The following is a 22991-nucleotide window of genomic DNA, read 5'->3' on the forward strand; positions in this document are numbered from 1 at the left end:
GTACAACTATAAATTGTCAAAAATTGTATTTGGTTCAATCCAAAGATTTGGATGGATTTTTAAAACTACTAACTTATACACAAGCTATTTATTTTTCTCCATGTCGCTTCACATCACCTCTCTTCTTATCTTCTCTCATCTCATCTATCTTTATCACTCTCTCAAATTTTCGAAGTGTATCTCTATATATATTTTCATCATTCCTTTTCAAATTTTTCATTTTTTGGCCGATTTTTCATTTAATAATTTTTTTATTTTAATATTATAAAAATTTTGAATTCTAGAATTGATTTTGTGATTTTTAATTTATGACTTATACAAATTAATGTAATATTTAATAATAATAAAAGATGATCCAAAAAAATGTCGCTTAATTCTTAAAAGTTGAATAGGCTCGCAACAACCATAATTTTTTAAATTCTTTTTATAATTTTCAACTAATAAATAATCTATGATATTTTATACAAAATTATATCCACACAATGCTAAATAATATTTTGTTCACTTGTATATTATCAATTCAAAAACAAGGTTACAGATTAATTAATTGATGTATTTTAAAAATTTACAAACATGCATACAAACCCACATATATACAAATGTAATGATTAAATGATTTAACTTTTAAATTAGTAAATTCATTTATTAATATAATTATTGAAAACTATTTCAAATTGAATATGTTATGTATGTCAATTAGTTATTGGTTCAAAGAAGTTAAAAAAAATAATATGTTGTAATTAAGTAAAAAATTTATAAAATTCTATAAAAAAATTGACAAAAGTCTATAAAAATCTTGCAAAAAGTCGGCATGAATCCACATAAATATGTTTATAAATCTGTAAGATTTTGTAAAAGTCAATAAAAATATATCAAATACATAAAAGTCTATCATTTGAAAAAGTCATTAAAAATCATAAAAAATATGAATTAAATACACCCCACCTACGACTTCAATTTCTTTTCTTCACCATAACTTTGACGGCATCCATTCAAACTTTGGTTATACCAAAGAAAAAATAGAAATCCAAAAAAAAAAAATAGTAAACCTAATCGTAAATAGATTTTTTTTTTTATATAAACACTAGAACCAAAATTTATATGATTCGATTTTGGATTATATATGTCAAAATCAAACCGAACAAAAAAAACTAAAAATTTATTAGGGTAATAATTTTTTTATATTTTTATTTTAAATTATATATTTTATAAAACTATATTTAATTTATTATTGTTTAAACTTTATTTTTAAAAATTTTATTAAAAAATTTAAACTCACACACACACACACACACACATATATATATATATAGAAATACTTATAATATTAAACCAAATCCTCATTCTAAAATATACGAGGCTGAATGTAAACTCGCCCTTCACGATCTGACAAAAAAAAATCGGTCCTAGCTAAAACATGAGCAACATGGCAAAATCCCATGAATAGCTCCAAGAACAGATCCGAGATAATTCCTTAAAATACAATCATATCCAACATGACTCGAGATGGAAAAAATTGCTGCATCAATATTACATTTCAATAAATGCTCTGGAGGTTGAGTCCACCTAATAATATTGAGCTGAATAGAAATAATAGGCGAGTTCAAAGAGATATAATATTCAAAGCTGTCATATTTTGATTGCCGTTTTGCTCATTTGTATTAGTTGTTTTATTTGGAATATTTCTTGATATCAATACTCGGATATTGCAAAGCCTAAGAAGTGGCGACATCTTGTTTCAACAGGTTTGGCGGCGGCGGCTTTTAGCTTTAACATACCGGCTATTGCCGATCTTAATAAATTCGAAGCCGAAACTCGAGGTGAATTCGTGATTGGATCAGCTGCTCAATATGGTTTCGCAAACCTCAAGTTTGTTGTCGTCAAGATTCTTGTACTGTATTTTAACGATTTGCTTGCGTTCAAGAGAATTAACAACCATGTTCCGTGTTCATTTGTTGTTTGTGTTCATGTGAATGAGAATTTCAGGTAATTTTCTTGACATAAGATTAACATGTATTTTAGAGAATCAAAATTGAGTTTGAAAACAATTGAATGCTTTCCGGAATTCAAATGTTTTATGCACATCTCAATATTCAATAGCAACGATGAGTTTCTTAGCCTAAGATTGCATTTCCTCAATATTTCCTTTTCACGTGTGATTCATAGTTGCCTTGTATTCACATAAGTTAATATGGCTGATACAGAAGAGCCAATTTAACATCTACTGATATGAGGGAATCGGACTTCAGTGGTTCAACGTTCAATGGTACATATCTTGAGAAAACTTGCATATAAAGTTAATTTCACGGGTACTTTTATATTTCTTCCCAAAACAATGAGCAAAAAGTTGATTCCCGATTCCATTAGTTTATACATTTATGCATAGTGTGTGGAGCACTGAAGGACGTTTTGGTATGAAACATTCATAAGCCTTCTCAAAATTTGGATAGTCTAACGAGAATAAGCAACAACGTGCTGATATTGTCTTCGACAACCAAATTATACAGAGTTTGTTATAAAAACGTCTACCTAGTGATCCTGTGACGTTAAAGAAAGTTAGGATCTTTTTTCAGCCTCTGGACTAGGCACAGCTCAATGAGCAGTTGAAGAATCTTGCAAGTGTTGTTTAATAGCTGATTTTTTATTTTTGTCTTTGGGACATCTTGTGATCCTTGACTATGTAACCAACCTTTACTTATGGAATTTGTGTCCTTACACGGAGTGATCTTGGGGTGGTCGTAATTGAACGTGCTGATTTCAGTGATGCAGTTATAGACCTTCTCCCGAAACAGGTACATATTAACTTAAATTAGTATGGTTTGTAGTGTCTATATAGATAGGACCTGAATTGTTGTGTATTCACAAGGTTAGAACTACAATACTTACATTGTTTGGGTTTTTATGCAGTCACTTTGCAAGTATGCGAGTGGCACCAATCCTTTAACAGGAATAAGCACCGGAAAATGTCTTGGCTGTGGGAATACCCGGCGAAATGCATATGGTTCTCCATCTTCTCTTCTCAGTGCTCCTCCACCCAAACTCCTTGATCGTGACGGTTTTTTTGATTCAGACACTGGACTATGTGATGTTAGCTGAATCATATTGGTTTATGTGTATGTAAATGAGGTAGAAGAAAATATGAGGTAACATTTGTTTTTTTGGGCCTAGAAACAGTCGGTAGCCGAGTAAATGGGTGATGTACGTAAATTTTTTCAAGAATTTTTTGTGTTCCTTTTCAATCAGTAAGCCAGCTATTTCACGTCTGATTGTAACTATCTTGTATCCATTACTTTATGAAAACACGATCAATTCAAATGTTGGAAGAATCCATTGTAATTTTTTATTAAATCATTGCACCCCTCGGACATGCATCAAATGATACTTCTTTTCTCTAAGTTGAAGCTTGAAGGTAACTCACATCTCAAGCAACTCTAATCAAATAGATATTTGCATTAAAGAGCACTCAACAATGTCAGTTCTGTGCAGTACCATACATTCTTAATAGAAAGCTCCAGTAATATATATTATCCTGTAGTATATGCTCCATACATGTTTGGATATATACCAGTTTCTTTACTATTTCTTGATCAATTTGGGAAGCTTGCTGATTCAAAAACCTGATCAGAAGCCCCATTGGAGTTGTTAACCCTTTCTTGACTCAGCTGAGATGCGACAAGCTTGTCGAGAAATCTCCAGTCACTCACTTGCTCAAGTACATCTTGATCGTTGTATAGTGCGTTAACGTCCATTTGAATAGTATTGCTTTCTTGAAGTCGATCTTCTTGGAAACCATATGGGACGTCTATCGAGCTGCTACAGTGAGCATTATTCACTGTGGATGGTGGTTGTATTTTTGGACTTTCTACATAAGGAAGCTTGTGAAATGCTGCACCATGATCAGGAATGTTGTATTGCGATTCGAGTTCTTGTTTGCAGGTATAGTGAGGATGAGATTTTAGCTTAGTTGAATCGAAATATTTCATGAAGGAAACTTGATCGTCGCAGTTATACCAACGTACCAAGTCTTGTTCTTCCTCGTATCGTATAGTGGCAGCAATTCTTTTCTTGAATACCCTACATACTGCCCATCCTTCTTCCTGGTAAAATCAATTGATGGGGATCGTTGTATCATTTCAATTCAAGAAAATCAAAAGACCGTACCCTACATCACATTTAAGTTAGTCCGTGAAATTTATCTGATGTGAAATTTGTATTCTTCAAATAATGAGGTATAAAACTTTATCTTTTTAAATTTGACAGGAGATGATAATCAAACTTGTAAGACATGCACTCGCCTGAGGAGTTCCATTTTCATTCGTTTCGAGTCGATATTCATGCATGATCCAGTCAGATTTTAGGCCGTTCGGGGCTCGACCTTTGTAAAATACCAATGTTTTTCTCATGCCAATCAAATCATGCTTAGAAAAAATAGCCTTATCTCTTCCTGTAGCTTTCCAGAATCCAACTTTAGTAGCTCGATTAGTGCGAGTCCCCGTCGGATATTTCTTATCCTTGTGGCTGAAGAAGTAATAATCATCCTGTCCTTCTGTTCCAATCCTGCACAGTTCTGGTTTTCATTCAAGGATTAAAATGAAGTCGAATATGATCTAACCATGAACACTGAAAGGCGCTAATCAATCAAGCTGGTTCGCAACCCTTTTTGATTGACATGAACACAACATATTTCATTTATATTCTACAATCAAAATCGAGGAGACCCTGAGATGTAATTTTTTTTTAAATTATTAAGATAAACAAAGTCGAGCTTGATGAGATATAGTTTGATAATACTGAAGTCTTTTGATAATACTGAAGTCTGCTACGTACCTTGAAGATCCCATGGCTCTATTTTATACAAATCAACATCTTTTATGACATCTAAATCAATTTTTATCGAAGCAATCTTTTTTCTGAGATAGTAATCAACTAATTCTTCATCAGTGGGGTGAAATCTAAATCCAGGAGGAACATTTGAAAAAGAAGTCATATTCTTTTAATGTTTCAGGTTCCACGCCTGCAACATACGAACATTGTGATGCTATTGAAGTTATCAAAATTGCTAGCAAGAAAAATGACGTGCACGTAGATGTACAAGCTTTATACGTATGCGTGTATAGATATACATTTCTTGAAACACGACCCCATGCATTTACTATTTGTGTTTTTCATACTGATTTAATTAAAACATGTGGCTTGTCATAATATTTAATAAGTCGTGCCTATTATAAAACTCAAGATCTGTCCAATGAGACAGCAGCACGTGACGTAATGCAAGTTTTAATTTACGGATGAATTTTTTATGTAAAAAAATATTGGAGACATGTTAGGAAAATGATTAAAATCGTAAAAAAAATAAAGAGTATTAAAATTTAACGGCATACAGAAGGCAAAAATCATCCTTTGATTAATGATGAAAAATGGAGAGGTCCAAGATATATATGCCACCCTGATCATGGGGAAATGCATGCAGCCTTTAATCAATTGATGATCATATATAGGTGTAGGTAAAAAACAACTCGAGTTTGGTTTTGCTTGAGGCAAGAAAAATTAATAAAGACTTATTTATTTTTTATTTTTTAAATGCAAAATATATTTGGATCCGTAGAAAATATTTACAATGATTCTGCAAGAATCATCCAGCAAGCTAAAAGATCATTCATGAATTAAAAGTACATTCGCAGTTCAAGGGGATTTGTTTTATTTGCATTTAGTATGAAAAATATCGATATTACCGTAAACAAATGCTTTATAAGTAGAATAATTCGTGAATAATTAAGTAGGTCAAAACACAGAGAAAAGGCAGAAGGGACCTGACGGGAAGTTAAAAAAATGAACAAGAACTCGATATATATATGTATATATATATATATATATATATGGCACATTGAAAAATACATACATAAAGAATGCTCGGATAACGTCGTCGTTCGAAACTCGCTTTACATAGGTTAGATGAAGCAAAATCCATATACAAGCTCAAAATTTCAAACTGGAGAACCCATGATGAAGAATTTTCAGTTCAAAATATTTAATAAAATTATCATTTATAGTTGGAGAATAAGATGAAAATCTTTGGAACTAGTTTCGAAAATGAAAATACCTTAGCTTGCAGATCTGGCTGAATATTTCCACCTCGTTTTCTAATAAATCAGGCCTAAATAAAGATTTGGAAATATTGTCTAGAAGGCAGCTCGATTTATTTATATATATGTAGCGACACTGTGGAATCAATTTGACCAAACGAAAAGAACTGGCGAGGAAGAAAAATCAAAACCTTTTCATCTGGAATTGAACTGACCCTTGTGATTTTTTCAAAGAATGATCAGATCCCGAGAAGTTAAGAGGAAAGGGAAAGGTTTTTTTTCTTCCTTTTATGATCAAATGAAAGAAAGAAAGATACATATGACTATATATACAATATTATCTTAGTTTTTCATTAACTGAGTTTATTAATTAATTTATAAAAATATTGCTTTGCATAGCGAGTGTTCAGTGTATGATTAATTAAATAGTTCCACAGGATGTGATAGCTAGTTAAAAAACAAAAGAGGAAAACACATGTATCGTATTTTGTCAAAAATTATAGCTGATGATAATAGTTATAACTTATAATAGTCAAAATATTATTGTTCCATCGCTATCTTAATAGATATATAGTATTGTGTAAGTTATAGCTGGTGATAATTGTAATAGTCAAAATACTACTGTTCGATCGCTATCTTAATAGATATATAGTATTGCGTCTCAACAATCTTCCACTCAATATTTACACTTCTTGCAATCAATTGGAACCGAACATGTAAACTTAGCTATGATATCAATTGTAGGACCGATTGCTTGTCGTTTTACGAAAAATTATAGCTTGTGATAAGTATACAAATCAAATATTTTAAATTGTATAATCTTTCAAACAGCACTATTCGATCGGTATCTCAACGTAAATGATTATTGAACGTCAAGAATATGTATACAAAAAACCACAAAATTTTAATTTAATTACTATGAATGATTATTACCTTATAATGTTTTGGAGTGTGGGAAAAGCTAGCTCAGCGGGAAAACGGGAGGCGGTGGCAGGTGAAGCTCAAATATATATAATACTCCACCAGCAATTGATATACGTACACTAACAATACTAGTACTACATACATACTGTGCTCTTTTATTTAGAGAGAGTGGTTATAAATTGAACAAAAAGAGTATTAATTTGATTTAAAAACGAATATGAATAAAAGTATCTAAAAGTATTGTATAACATGAGGAAAAATTTTGACAAATTGTTTAGTGACAAATGAATCAGTATATATCATATTATACACACACACATGCATTTTCTCTATGGTTTAGTCACAAATGAACCAGTGGTTTAGTCACAAAAACTCGAAAATTCACGCCCCATTTAGTCAGCCACAACCACTGGATCGCATCTTTTGAACAAATTCGATATAGTTCGTCCATTTGAATTGGACGATACATATCACAACATGATCACAATTTTTGAATGCAAACATGCAAACCTAGATCGAGCAGATCTCGACCAATGATCTCGATCAATGATCTAGATTTTATCCCCTTGATCTAGATTAATCTAGTACATCTGATCATCATCCAACAGTTCTGATTACACCCACTATGAAAAGATCACATCTCTTCATTCTTACCCTTCATATCACCATCCAACGTCTTGTGACCGCTACCATCTTACTCGTCCTAGTGGTGCACAGTAGTCGCTCGTCATATCACCAACTCATTGACATGTGTACGCTGAGTAGACCACATGACCTCATTTCTGGGCTATATAATTAAAATCTCCTCAATTCTCTTAGCGAAGATGCGTACATGCACCATAAATGTACCCATTGCGACGTGCGTGGCTCAATCCCAGTCTCGTCCATCTATATTATATTATATTATTAAGTGTGAGATCTTTTGAGTAACCAAATTTTGGTGTCATGGTCTGTTTTAATAATTATATATATTAATAAAGTTTTAAAACTTCAATGTAAGTCATATGTAGCTTAGCGGATAGATCATTTGTATCTTAAACTTCAAGTTATAGGTTCAATTCCTATTTTGCTATTTTTTTCTTTTTCTTTTTTCTATTTATTTTTTAATTCATATATCAAAATTATAGTATAACCCCTCGCTATTTTTTATTATTACATTCTGATCATCATTTAAATATAAACCAAATACATTATAAAAAATATTCTACAAACACGCAACGCATGCGTAGGTGCACTAGTTTTTATAATGTGTAAACCTCTTACAATAACTATATGTGGTAAATGGTAATACTAATAATGAATGTTATTCCTATATTTTTTTACGCAATAACTATGTATTGTAAAATGGGTCCACCTACTAAGTTATGAAGTTTTTTGGTGTCTTAGGCGTGCCGATATGTTAATCTCCACCTTCACTTGATCTCCCTTCTTCTCCTACAATTTAGGGGAAAAAAAGCCCCTCGCCAGTATTGTTAATTTGTTATTGATAAGGGGAAAAAACTTTTACTAAAAAGGATAGCTTTTTATAGGTATATTAACATGGAAATGATTTTCAACAACGTGGAATTTGCAAACAATAGAAGTCGACTAAGGATATATGTGAAATTAAATAAGCAAAGCAGGCATAATATCGAAATTTATTTGTAGTAAAACGTAAAAGGTAAAATTAATATATTTCAGCAAGTAAATATATCGAATAAAAACATTTCAAAAATGAAAATATTACTTCGCAAACAAGACTACTATATTATTGTTTATTATTATTATTATTTTTTTATAGTTTTGCAAAGAAAGCAATATACAATATATGTATCGTCCGCTAGTATAAAAGTAAAGCAACAGTTTAAAACATGGCGTCACTTGTCGTCTGTTTATTTGTCTCTAGACTCATTTTTGACATTTTAATTAATATTTATTTTTTTATTTATATATATTATTTTAATGGGATTTTAACAAAAGAGGTATGGAGTGAAGTTGAGGCAAACTCGAATAACAGTAGGCCATACGTATCAAACCAATATAATTAATATCGGTAAAAACTTGTGTGAGACGGTCCTCACGTGTCGTGTTTTGTGAGACAGATCTTTTATTTGGGTCATTCATAAAAAAATATTACTTTTTATGCTGCGAATATTACTTTTTATTGTGAATATCGATGTGGTTGACTCATCTCACAGATAAAGATTCATAAGACCGTCTCACGAGAGACTACTCATTAATAATTTTGAAATATTAATTTCATATCGATTGTATATATATGTACATCAAACTTTATAACAAGCGTATATTGAGATTGGGGACTCTTCAACTTTTCCTATCAATATAAAATAAAATAATTATATATCTTTACCTGAATTTTCTTTCTGAATCAGATGTAAGGCTCAACTCATCTGTACTTCAGGCCCATGAACCAAAATCAAAGCCCAATGCCTAAACCCAGAGAAAAGAAAAGGGCATCCTTTTTTGTTGCTAAATAGATGAAAAATGTTTGTTCAAACAAAATGAATAAACTAAAACAGAGGGAAAAGACGACGAATGAACTTAGACAATCAAGCTCTTGAGTTATCTTTTGTGAGTTATGATAGTTCTAAGTCACAAATCACAATCTTAATATAATATCAAAGACAAAGCTAACTGTTATAGGGTTGGACGGTTTCACGCTTCAATTGTTCATTCTCAGATGTGATGAGTTTGTCATAATCGAATAAACAAGTAAACGTTATATGAGATTATGATAAAGAACCTGCTAGTTCTCTTTAGCATTTAAAAAAATCGCGGCATTTGGATTTATTAAAAACTCCAAATGAATATTAGGTAAGCTATAGCATCAAATACACTCAACACCAAATATCTTTTGCTTGGCTAAGGAAAAAAAATACAATAAACTAATATTTTAAAAATATATCATTTATTTTGAAATTTCAGTACGTTATTACATAGGATCTGTTTCCAAGATATTATCAAATAATTTTAACTATTGATTTTTATTTATCTAAAAATTAGTATATAGTAGAGTTTATTAATATATCGGGAATCGATTCTGGGCAACCATATTGTGCACATGTTAATAATTTACATACGATCAAATGTTAAAATTATGACAATCTTTTAAAATATGGGAATATAATTAACAAGGAAATTTAAAAAAAGTTTATAGTCAAGAATTTCAGAATATTACCAGTATCTTAATGTCAAAATCTAATATGGACCTCGAAGCATTTGATTCGATTAAGATTTAATTGTTGGACTTGCGATCTTCGAATTTATGTTTGAACAGCCTGTGTTCCACGCAAAAATTCGGATTTCTTATTTAAATGTTTGAGATTACAAAATATCATAAAAGCCAAAATCATTTAATATTTGTCGTGCCACTCGAAAATTAAATTATTTTACATTCAAAAAATATTTAAAAAAATATTTTATAATTTTTGAAAAATTATACTACATCCAATTATTTTTTCTACTATTTTAAAATCTATCACTCTACATAAATATGTGAATTCTTTAAATAATTTGACGGTCCGACGCCTCACATGGTTATAATGCTCCTTTTAGTTTCCACGTTTTTTTGGGGGTTCATTTTAAACATTATTTATTAACCAAAATTCCAAACAGCCCCTTGTGAGTTTCACTTCTTCCACTCCAAGAATCTCCACCTCCACGCCAATGCGTCCTTAAATACACAACTCAGCATCCAACAATGGTGGCACTGAAAACAACGCACAACAGCGGAAATGTGCAAAAGCATACCGATTCTGATGAGTTTTCGTGGATTTTGAAGAAAGCTCATTGAGCCTTTTCGCTTGTATTCAAACATGGGAAAGACCAGGGGATTCAGGCTCGGACGCAAGCTGGTCAAAGTCTTCGACTGGTTCATCCACCGTCGTGCGCGGCGGAGAACCGCCGCGTACGAGCGCCTGGAACCGCCGAAGGGACCCGTTTCCAAGCTCTGCAAGTGGGTCAAGTTCTTGAAATTGGGAACTAAGGGCCTCTGCTCACGGAAAAGCAGTTCGGGTTACATTCGGGTTGGGCATCGACCAATTGGACGACCAAATTTACAGGCCGCGAGTGTACCGAAAGGGCACCTTGCGGTGTACGTGGGTGATAAGGAGGACGACACTTCTCGAGTTCTGGTGCCTGTAATTTACTTTAATCATCCGTTGTTTGGCGAGCTGTTGAAGGAGGCTGAAAACCTTTGCGGATTCAATCACCCAGGCGGGATTCAGATTCCTTGCCCGAAATCCCAGTTGGAGAATATTCAGATGAAGATCGCCGCCGCAAGAGGCGGTGGAAGCTGGCGGAAAAGGCGCAGCTAGTTGGACTTTTTTCTAAAATCTAGTTCGTGGCAAGTGTTTTTTTCCTTCCAACTTTTCATATTTATACTGGCCTATGGACCATGGAGGTTGGTTTTGGTTAGATTTTAGAAACTTACATGTACATATTTGTTGGCAACGCCTGGATTACATCCTCGAAGTTCTTAATCTTGAAAAAATGAAATCAATTTGTTCCGATTTTTAAAATGAAACTGGTGCAACTACTTGAAAAAGTCTCTGGTAAAAAGTGCATGATAAATTATGAAATATAGAGTTCCATGTTTGCACTCATCCATCTTCCATGAAAAAATATGTGTTGAAAAATATAAAGAGGAACACAAATTCAATTCGAGGGATTCTGCATCAGCGGATCTCATGCATCCCCTGGTCAACCAGAAGTAGGGCGGGGCGTCGTTTCTTTCAAATCATCGATCTGTTCATAATGTTCAGATATATTTTCCTAGTCCACAGAAACGGACAATATTTTTGTTTACAAATAAAGACCACCATATTTTATGAGGCTAGAAAATTAGAAATAAACACGTGGTGTTATCAAATTTCATTCACAGAAGACATCTATGATTATTGTTCTTCAATAGTGTTTGAACAACTGGCCTTCTCAATTATCGTCCATTTCTTTGCGAGTCTTCATCTTGTCCTACTCTTAGGGTTGCATATCTTTTCCACCTTGGGACATGAGAGTAAGTTTCATTCATTGTCTGATGGCATTTTTGTGCACAATTAACATTGATGTAGCCAAAAAATTGAGGTTAACAGATTAGAGAAAATTCGAATAGTCGGTGGAGATTCGGGTGGTAGATGATACTTGAATGAGTCTCAAGAGTTAACTTATAAGTGGGTATGCATCACAAAGCAAAACCAGAGACGTTGGGAGATTTCCGGCATAGATATTCTGATGTTCAATTCATTAGTTGCTCACTAAAAGTCTTACAGAACCAGAGCATTTGACTAAAAAGAAAGTGTAACTTAAAAATGAGATAAAGTGATCTATTTATAGAGTTTCGAAGAGTTTTACAAGGACTTTTATGGATCTAGTTGAATTTATGGACATTAATATTACCTCAATAAATAATTAAAAGGAGACTGAACCCAATTTAGTGAGCTCAATAATGAGCCAAAGTTAGTGGGATAAATAATAATTAAGCTATAACTCATCATAAGACCTCCACTCTCGAGCCGCGCCAGCGAGCTGGGAGTCTTCAAGGGTATAAGTTTCTGTAGGACTCTAACCGTAGAGTTCCATTATGATTTTAACAATATAATTTGAGAAAAAAATCTAATAATAGAGTAAAAAAAAGAATCTAATAATAATGTTTCAGGAGAATTGTGGTAGCATAGTTGCAGGAGGATTCTGACACTAAAATTTTAGGAAGAATCCAATAATAGAATTTTAGGAGAACTATAATAGTGTAATTTTAATATAACTTTATCAGTAGAGTTTCAAAAGGACTCTACTGATCGCAACCTTTATAAATTGACCATGGAGAGTAGAATTCCAGTTAGGGGTAATGTCGATCACAGGTAGGCGAGGACACTGCCTCAGATGGTGGTTCCAGTAGGGGGTAGTGATAGTTGTAGATAAGCGAGGCAATGTCCCAGTGATATTAGTGTCGTGGACGATGATGCTTAGCGATTCAAAACTTTCCGGTGATGGGTCGCAAGTAGGCGACGTGGCAAGAGGCTCGTGGTGGTTGTTGGAGAATTGAACAAGTATGAGTCTGGGCTATGGGAGGTGGCGCCAAGATGTGTCTGGCCGTGGGTGGCGGTGGGAGATTGTTTTGGTTGTGGGATGAACACAGGAGAGATCCTGGCCATGGGTGGCGGCACATGCGAGAGTTGGGCCGCGAGAGACGGCAAGTTTGAGGCAGAGATGGTTTATATCTGCGAATCAATAAACTTATAGAAGTGTCTGCAACATATTAAACTGTCAGATTGAGCTGAAATTTGGTTAGAAAGTTCATAAGGGAGAAAAATAAATTGTGAATGATGGAGATAGGGTTATGAGGTCGTTGGAAATAGTTTCTGGACGGTGGACAAAAACGGCTGTTTTCTCGCATATGTCTGCACAGTTTGCCTGCGAAGGTCGTTTACAGAAATTTAACATTGGATAAAGCTGAAATTTAGACAACATATTTAGGACATCATGTGGTACATTCGGAACAATGGCGATCATATTGGGATCTCTATATTGACGAGAACAAGTTCTGTACAGCAGGCCTCTCAGTGAGATCTTTCTAATTTTCTCGTTACTTCAAAATTTTCATAATTTGATAGTGATTTGTGATTGTAAATTGGTTGATTTTGTCATGTCCCAAGCCTGAGCCTACGTGGTTGAACAATGGGCCCCGATAGCAAATACTTCGTATTTGTCCTCACTTTATGAAAATGATTAACTCAAATTGCTATAGAAGTTCATTGTAGCCCATTAAAAACTCATTTTAAATCTCCGAGCCCAGGCCCGTGCCTGCGTGATTGCACAATGGACCCCTATAGTAACTACTTTGTATTCGTCATCGCTTTACGAAAATGATTAACCCAAGTTATAATAGAAGTTCATTGTAGCCCATTATAGACTCATTTTAAATCTTTAATTTTTACCATGTGGGACAAGAGGTATCACAATCACCCCTCCTTCAGAACGAGATGTCCTCGTAGCGGCCTGACCCCTCGATCCACCTACGATGAGAATCTAAAGGTGGCTCCTACATGTTCAAGAGGTGGTTCCCGTCATGTAGCACTTTGCCCCACATTTTTAAGAGGTGGCTCCCATGCACGTAGCACTTTGCCCTACATAGCACTTATTTTCGGTGTTACTTGTTGGTGACTATCTCTAATATCATTCTCACACATCGAGTCTGGGACCGCGCCTGCATGACAGCACAATGAACCCCTATAGCAACTACTTCGTATTTTTTCCCGTTTTACGAAAATTATTAACTCAAGTTGCTATAGAAGTTCATTGTAGCCCATTATAAGCTCATTTTAAATCTTTAATTTCTACCATGTGGGACAAGAAGTATCACAGATTTTGGTTGTAGACTAGTTGTAGTCTTGTTATTAATTATATTGGAGATTATTTATGTGGACTCCGGTGCCTTGGTTTTTACTCATTGCAGCGGGGATGTTTTCTCCATTAAAATCGTCTGTCTCGTTTATTTGCTTGATTGTGCTTGTGGAATTTTAGTCGCTCTTTTTGAATTATTTTCCGCTAGTTTCACACAAGAGATGAATAATTTTTTTCATTTCATCGTTGTTTATCCGTGTTTATCCCAACATATGGATAGCGACGTGCGCGAAGCAGTAACGCGATGGCGACGATGGAGTGGACTCACCGACTGCAAGAAGGTGACATATCTGGTATTTTTTATAGTCATTAGGAATTGCTGAATTTTTTACTCCCTGTGACTTGATGATTTTTTTATAGTCGTTACGACTTTTAAAAAAATATTTATACTCATTATGATCGTTGCATTGTGACTTATTTGCTATGATTGTTGCTTTGTAAATTATTTAATTTATTTTTTTAGTCTCTAGGATTCTTAGTTTTATTTTTTACGATCAATGTTGTTGAAAATAATATATTTAAATATTGAAAAATAATATTTAAAATATGTGTATTGAATATTTGAATGTTGAAAATAAGAGTTGTAAATATTGAAAATTAGTGTGTGATGATGTAGGTAATGATGTATTTTATTTTTGGATTATTTGTAAAGAAATTCTATAAATAGCCTCACCATTTGTGAAGAAATTCACAATTGAGTAGAGAGAAAAATATTATAAAGTGTGTAGTTTGGTAAATTTTGAGAGTTTGAGATTTTTACTTTTTACCATAAATTTTTACTTTTTCACAACACGTTATCAGCACGAAGCTCTAAAAGTCCTCCATACTTTTCCAAGCTCCAAACAGAAGAAAAAAGTAACAAAAATAATAATTTTTATTTTACTGTTATTTATTCATTGTGTATATATTTAATATATAATATAATGTTATTATTGAAATAATAAAAATAAATTTGTCAAAAACTTGTTATAAATCCTGGGAGGATGTTAAGACGACATCCCACACTCCCGGTAAGGGATACGACAAGTATAAAAGCCTATAAGGTTTTTAAACAAAATAGCTTATGACATTTCATTATAATAATGTGATATGATATACATAATTATTTAAACATGACTAATATTATATACACCATATTATTACCATAAAATTATACAAATACATACATTTATATTTTGTACACCAACGGTCATAAACGGTAACAAAACGGATAGTTTTTGCCCTATAAATATGATCTCATAAACACATTTAATCACTCCAACTTTCTCTTCTTCTCTAAAAATTATTCTTCACTAAATTTTCGAAGAAAAAAGAAGATGGCTTTCTCAAGGTTATTTTAATTATTTTGGTTATCATACTCACGAGTCTTTTATTTATCGGAGAATATCCTCCTCGTGTGTTTTCTTTATTTTTACAAATGCTTGTACTTGTTGTTTATCCATTACTTTGTATTCCAATATTCATTAACTAATAAAATGCATCGTAATTTTTTTAGTACCACCATGTCAAATTTGACAAAGCTCGAATTTGTTGCGCTCGACATCACGGGAAAAAATTATATGCCATGGACTCTCGATGTAGAAATGCATCTTGAGTCATTGGGTCTAAGCGAGACCATTAAAGAAAATGGTATATCTTCATCACAAGAAAAAGCAAAAGCTATAATATTTTTGCGTCGACATCTCGATGAAGGTTTAAAATGTGAATATCTCATCGAAAAAGATCTCATGGCTCTGTGGAAAGGATTGAAAGAAATATTTGAACATATAAGGGAAATTATACTTCCGACCGCCCGTGATGAATGAAATATGTTAAGATTCCAAGATTTTAAGAAAGTCAGTGATTATAATTCAGGGATGTGCCGAATAATCTCGCAGCTAAAATTTTGTGGACATGAGGTTACAGAATCGAAAATGCTTGAAAAAACATTTTTCACGTTTCACGCATCAAATATAACTTTACAGCAACAATATAGAGTGCGTGGATTTGCGAGATATTCTGAACTCATCGCCTGTCTTCTTGTGGCGGAAAAGAACAACGAGCTGCTAATGAGAAATCATCAGTCCCGACCCACTGGATCAACAGCATTTCCAGAAGTAAATGATGTAAGTAAAAATGAATTTAAACCTGGAAACCAAAATCAAATTCAAAGACAAGGTTTTGGTCGAGGTCGTGGACGTGGAATTGGTCGTGGTCGTGGTCGAGGCCGTGGTTTTGAAAACAATAGAGATAGTTATTTTTATAACTCATCTCAAAAAGGCGTCACGAACCACCCACAGAAAAGGCATCATGAGAACATGAGTGTTAATGAAAATCACTCGAAAAGATTTGAAAGTTCTTGTTTCAGATGCGGCACTCCAGGACATTGGTCTCGTATTTGTCGAGCCCCTGAGCACCTTTACAAGCTCTATAAAGAATCGATAAAGGGAAAAAAAAAAGAGACCAACTTCACTGAAGGCAGTGACCGTTTGAGTAATTCAACTCATTTTGATGCTGCTGATTTTATGAATGATTTCTCTGAAAATGATCAATATATTGGTGGGATAGAAATGAACAATATTGATGCTACTGATTTTTTCAATGATTTCTCTGAGAATGAACAATATAATGGTAGAATATAAATGTACAATAATTTATTTTTCATGTATTCATATAATAATGTTTTATTGTACAATTATGATATGTGTTATATTTACATATGTATTGTCAGTAATCTTATTTCATTGCATATTTTTTTTGAAGTTCAAATATGGAAAATGCTATGAGCAAAGCTGAAGTTTGCATACCCGACAGTGGTACAACGCACACTATCCTCCGAGATAAAAGATATTTCTTGGAACTAAAACCAACAAAAACAACGGTGAATACAATATCAGGTCCTGTAGACTTGATTGAAGCATGTGGTAAACCACAATTTTTGTTACCTAATGGTACAAAATTTTTGATCAATGATGCTTTATATTCACCACAATCGAAAAGAAATTTGTTGAGTTTTAATGATATATATTCTCATGGGTATGATACTCAAACAATGAATGAAGGGAATGAGAAATATATGTGTCTTATCACATATAAATCAGGAAAGAAATATGTGATTGAAAAACTACCAATGCTCCCTACTGGATTGCATTATACACATATAAGTCACATTGAATCAAACATGGTAGTAGATAATTCTTCAATATTAACCAATTGGCATGATCGATTAGGACATCCTGGTTCAACAATGATGCGAAGAATTATAGAAAATACACATGGTCATCCACTGAAAGACCAGAAGATCTTTCAGAATAATAAGTTTCAATGTAAAGCATGTTCTCTTGGAAAACTTATTATAAGACCATCACCAGCCAAAATCCAAACTGAATCACCAATGTTTCTTGAACGTATTCAGGGTGATATTTGTGGATCAATCCATCCACCATGTGGACCATTCAGATACTTTATGGTATTAATTGATGCCTCCAGCAGATGGTCACATGTATGTTTATTGTCAACTCGAAATGTTGCATTTGCAAGATTACTTGCTCAAATAATAAAATTGAGGAATCAATTTCCCGATTATACAATCAAGAAAATTAGAATTGATAATGCTGGTGAATTTACTTCCCAGACTTTCAATGATTATTGTATGTCTATGGGAATCATTGTTGAGCATCATGTTGCTCATGTACATACACAGAATGAATTGGCTGAATCATTGATTAAACGTCTGCAAATGATTGCTAGACCAATGATTATGAAAACAAAGCTCCCTATTTCTATATGGGGACATGCAATTTTACATGCTGCTTCATTAATTCGCATCAGACCAAGTGCATATCATAAATACTCCTCATTGCAGCTTGCATTTGGTAAAGAACCAGACATTTATCATCTGAGAATTTTTGGATGTATGGTGTATGTGCCTATTGCACCACCGCAACGAAAGAAAATGGGACCTCAAAGAAAGGTTGTAATTTATATCGGTTATAATAGTCCATCAATCATTCAATATCTTGAACCTCAGACAGACGACGTGTTCACAGCACGTTTTGCTGATTGTCATTTTAATGAGGAAATCTTTCCAATGTTAGGGGGAGAACAGAAACATACCGAAAAGGAAATTACATGGCATGTATCATCATTGTTACATCTGGATCCAAGAACAAAACAATGTGAAAAAGATGTACAGCAAATTGTACACTTGCAAAGAATAGCCAATCAAATACCAGATGTATTTGCTGACACAAAAGGGGTAACTAAATCATATATACATGCTGCAAATGCCCCTGCTCGAATTGAAATTCCAAAGAAACAAATTGAAGATACTCATGATGTCATTAAACGCCTGAAGCGTGGAAGGCCAGTTGGTTCCAAGGATAAAAATCCTCGAAAAAGAAAATTTATAGAAAAATACGATGATCACAAAATAAAGAATGATGTTCCTGAAGAAACACTTGATGATCACAAAATAGAGAATGGTGTTCCTGAAGAAACACATGATGATGAAAATGTTCTGTCAGAACCACAAACTGACGAGAATCATGAAATCTCTATCAATTATATTAATACTGGAAAAATATGGAACCGAAAAGATATAGAAGAAATTGATGATATATTTTCTTATAATGTGGCAATCGACATCATAAATGATAATGAAGATCATGAACCAAAATCTTTTGGTGAATGTAAAAATCGGCAGGATTGGATAAAATGGAAAGAAGTCATCCAGGTTGAATTGGATTCGCTAAATAAACGTAATGTTTTTGGACCTATAGTCCTTACACCTGAAGGTGTAAAACCTGTTGGATACAAATGGGTTTTTATTAGAAAGCGAAATGAGAAAAATGAAATAGTAAGATATAAAGCTCGACTTGTTGCACAAGGTTTTTCTCAAAGGCCTGGAATTGATTATAAAGAAACGTATTCTCCCGTGATGGATGCAATTACGTTTCGGTATTTGATTAGCTTGGCGGTATCTGAAAATTTAGAAATGCGTCTTATGGATGTTGTTACAACTTACTTATATGAATCACTTGATAGTAATATATATATGAAAATCCCTGAAGGATTTAAGATGCCTGAAGCACAAAGTTCAAAACCCAGAGAATGTTATTCTGTGAAATTACAAAGATCATTATATGGGTTAAAGCAATCCGGTCGAATGTGGTATAATCGACTAAGTGATCACTTGATGAAAAAGGGATATGTAAATAATTCAATATGCCCTTGTGTTTTCATTAAGAAAACAACATCCGGATGCGTAATTATTGCTGTATATGTTGATGATTTAAACATCATTGGAACGAATAAGGAAATTCAAGAAGTTGTGTCATACTTGAAGGAAGAATTTGAAATGAAGGATCTTGGAAAAACCAAGTATTGTCTGGGTTTACAAATTGAACAAAAAGAATGTGAAATGTTTGTTCACCAGACAAATTATACAAAAAAGATCCTTTAACGTTTTAATATGGATAAATCAAATCCTTTAAGTACTCCAATGGTTGTTAGATCATTAAACATAGAAAAGGATCCATTCCGTTCATGTGAAGATGATGAAGATATTCTTGGTCCAGAAGTACCATATCTAAGTGCTATCGGTGCCCTTATGTATCTTACAAATTGTACAAGGCCTGATATATCTTTTGCCGTAAATTTGTTGGCAAGATTTAGCACATATCCAACAAAGAGACACTGGAACAGAATTAAACATATATTCCGTTAGATACGAGGAACGACAGACTTGGGACTTTTATATTCAAAAGATGGTAATCCAAGTATAATTGGTTATGCTGATGCTGGATACTTATCTGATCCACACAAGGCACAATCTCAAACTGAATATGTATTTACTCGTGGAGGCACTGCAATTTCTTGGCGTTCACAGAAACAAACACTCGTAACAACTTCATCAAACCATGCCGAGATTATTGCACTACATGAAGCAAGCCGTGAATGTGTGTGGTTAAAATCAATGACCCAACATATCCAAATCTCATGCGGATTATCATTCGACGAGAAGCCTGTGATACTATATGAAGATAATGCTGCATGTGTTGCTCAAATGAAAGAGGGATACATAAAAAGCGACAGAACTAAACATTTTCCTCCTAAGTTCTTCGCATTCACCAAAGAGCTAGAGAAGAATAAATGTATTGATGTTCGTCACATTCAATCAAGTGAAAACTCATCAGATCTCTTCACAAAGGCACTTCCTACGTCAATATTCAGAAATCACATATATAATATTGGGATGCGCAATCTACGAAATTTGTGAAGAATTGTTCGTGTCAACATGAGGGGAAGTTTATGTGACTGCACTATTTTTCCCTTACTATGGTTTTTATCCCAATGGATTTTTCCTAGTAATGTTTTTAACGAGGCAGTACAAAAACACGTAATGAAGACATTATCGTATCATGATCATCATCACAAGTGGGAGTGTTGAAAATAATATATTTAAATGTTGAAAAATAATATTTAAAATGTGTGTATTGGATATTTGAATGTTGAATATTTGAATGTTGAAAATAAGAGTTGTAAATATTGAAAATTAGTGTGTGATAATGTAGGTAATAATGTATTTTATTTTTGGATTATTTGTAAAGAAATTCTATAAATAGCTTCACCATTTGTGAAGAAATTTACAATTGACTAGAGAGAAAAATATTATAAAGTGTGTAATTTGGTAAATTTTGAGAGTTTGAGATTTTTACTTTTTACCATAAATTTTTACTTTTTCACAACAAATGTGACTTTTTCATTTATTTTTATAGCCGCTATGACCTTTTTTGTTTATTTTTTATAGTTTATGTGACTTCCTAATAAAATTTGTAAATAGTAACATAACACTTAACTGGAGGTAATTGAAAAGTGGATTAGACTTCCAAGATTTTCTCATGGGAGAGTCTTGAATCCACCTCATGGGTGTTAAGGTATCCCATGATTGCATTTTTGCCTTCTTAACCTCTTATAAATAAAGTCGTAGCTTAGGCAGTCGCATAGGGCTTGCCAAACCTCTTACAGATGGGTAGCCTTTAATGACTACGGGTGTTGGTGACATTTAGTTAGACATTCGTTGATAGAGGTAAATTTTTCCCAGCATAACTAAACCAGGGAATAACATGTTTATTTACATAAAATGTAAATGAGATCACGACCAAAATATCTTTGATCAGCTCAAAAACCAAAGTAAAACTAATAAAATATTCAAAGACTTGACATTCTTAAATGTAGAATTTCTTTAGGTTGACGTGGTTTCTAGTCATGTATTATTTTGTCCATTTTTTATTCTTCTCCGAATCTTTTACTTGGGAAACTTGGTTCAATTTCTTCCTCAATGCTTATGTATTTTTCACCTCTTACCAACAGTTTTTCCAAGGTCCTAGGAGAATTTCCCGCTATCGATTCCTTAAACCTTTCGTGGCCAAGGTTCTACAGCATTATCTAATCAGTAGTAAGTCCTGGTTAACAAGGGAACCTCATAGAAATCTTGTGTAAATCATGTCAATTTCCATGAATAAAATTGTAATTTTTCTTTTTTATTACTTTGTAAAAATCTTAGAAAATGACGTTTATGCAATTCATTATAGAAACTGACAATATTTTTAACGTATTAAAATATCATAGAAAAACAAACTAATTATCATTAGAGATATAATTAAAAATAATTGGAGAAATTGCAGTTTTGGTCAAATTTATTTAATGGTTTTTTTGTAATTTTAGTTATTTTTTTATTGTGTTGTTGATATGATGTTAATGTGATACTGACATGACCATGAATCATGAAAAAGAACTAAAATAGTAAAAAATTGAAAGTAACATAACTTTTGAGAAAATAGAAATCAAATTGACAAAAAACAAAAAATTACAATTTTCCCATACTCTCAATATAATATAAATAAATAAATTCGACATTGTATCCTAAACAAAATTGTTTAGCAATGAGTCCGCCGCACCCTCCCATCACTTGTATACAAAAAATGACACTAAAATCGGAAATATATAATAGAATAGAATCAAATACAAACAAGCTAGTTAGGAATGAGATATTTGTAGAGTATGTCTCTTATGAGATGGTCTCACGAATCTTTATATGTGAGACGAGTCCACCCGACCGATATTCACAATAAAAAGTAATACTCTTAGCATAAAAAATAATACTTTTTCATGGATGACTCAAATAAGAGACTCGTCTCACAAAATACGACCTGTGAGACTCTTTCACACAAGTTTTTGTCACATTTGTATTAGGAAGAAAATCTTAAATATATCACAAAATCAATATTTTATTTTATATCCTAAAATAAGTAATTATACTTTTACAGAAAAGGTTTAGTACTAATAGTTCGTACTTTCTCCCTCAAGACTCACTCATACACAAAATGGATAGCACTCTAAGCAAGGCTGTTTTCCTCCTTAATTACGCTCCTGTTAATAGCATCTGGTTTTTGCTTATTTAAATAATCTCTCACGCACACCACACTTTCTGTATACATATAAATTTTTACACACAGAGATTATATTAAAATGATATTTTTACGAGTGAGAATTCTAAAATTTTGGAAGTTTGGTTTTGGTCAATTCTTGTTTCTTTCAATAGTT

The 22991-nt window shown here is 33.0% G+C and overlaps 2 protein-coding genes and 1 long non-coding RNA gene across 4 annotated transcripts; 2 read left to right on the forward strand and 1 right to left on the reverse strand.

Annotated features, from left to right (window-relative positions):
- Positions 1 to 1738: 1738 nt before the first annotated feature.
- LOC142542816 (uncharacterized) lies at positions 1739 to 3265 on the forward strand. Its single transcript, XR_012819592.1, has 2 exons — positions 1739 to 2792; positions 2908 to 3265. It is a non-coding gene; the product is annotated as an uncharacterized LOC142542816 (long non-coding RNA).
- A 91-nt stretch (positions 3266 to 3356) lies between these two features.
- Positions 3357 to 6365, reverse strand: LOC142542815 (NAC domain-containing protein 7-like). Of its 2 annotated transcripts, none has more exons than XM_075649647.1 (4): positions 6275 to 6365; positions 4828 to 5014; positions 4296 to 4567; positions 3357 to 4097 (listed from the first exon to the last, which is right to left on the reverse strand). In XM_075649647.1, the coding sequence occupies exons 2-4, from the start codon at positions 4985 to 4987 to the stop codon at positions 3588 to 3590; spliced, it is 942 nt and encodes a 313-aa protein (XP_075505762.1). In that variant the 5' UTR covers positions 4988 to 5014; positions 6275 to 6365; the 3' UTR covers positions 3357 to 3587. The 2 variants fall into 2 exon arrangements, with proteins under 2 accessions (XP_075505762.1, XP_075505763.1); XM_075649648.1 differs by having other exon boundaries at positions 3357 to 4093; positions 4292 to 4567.
- A 4320-nt stretch (positions 6366 to 10685) lies between these two features.
- Positions 10686 to 11529, forward strand: LOC142541496 (auxin-responsive protein SAUR36-like). Its single transcript, XM_075648026.1, has one exon. It carries the CDS (start codon positions 10823 to 10825, stop codon positions 11321 to 11323), a length of 501 nt encoding a protein of 166 aa, XP_075504141.1. The 5' UTR covers positions 10686 to 10822; the 3' UTR covers positions 11324 to 11529.
- The last annotated feature ends 11462 nt before the right edge of the window (positions 11530 to 22991 follow it).

Source organism: Primulina tabacum, chromosome 4 (genome assembly GCF_025594145.1).
Source record: "Primulina tabacum isolate GXHZ01 chromosome 4, ASM2559414v2, whole genome shotgun sequence".
Classification (NCBI taxonomy): domain Eukaryota; kingdom Viridiplantae; phylum Streptophyta; class Magnoliopsida; order Lamiales; family Gesneriaceae; genus Primulina; species Primulina tabacum.

What these genes read in the sequence shown, in the direction of transcription:
- LOC142542815 (XM_075649647.1), bottom strand. Translation starts at nt 4,987, where the DNA reads ATGACTTCTTTTTCAAATGTTCCTCCTGGATTTAGATTTCACCCCACT. An exon ending in AGAGCCATGGGATCTTCAAG is followed by an intron (nt 4,568 to 4,827) that starts GTACGTAGCAGA and finishes AATGAAAACCAG; the next exon opens with AACTGTGCAGGATTGGAACA. An exon ending in ATGAAAATGGAACTCCTCAG is followed by an intron (nt 4,098 to 4,295) that starts GCGAGTGCATGT and finishes TGATTTTACCAG; the next exon opens with GAAGAAGGATGGGCAGTATG.
- LOC142541496 (XM_075648026.1), top strand. Translation starts at nt 10,823, where the DNA reads ATGGGAAAGACCAGGGGATTCAGGCTCGGACGCAAGCTGGTCAAAGTC.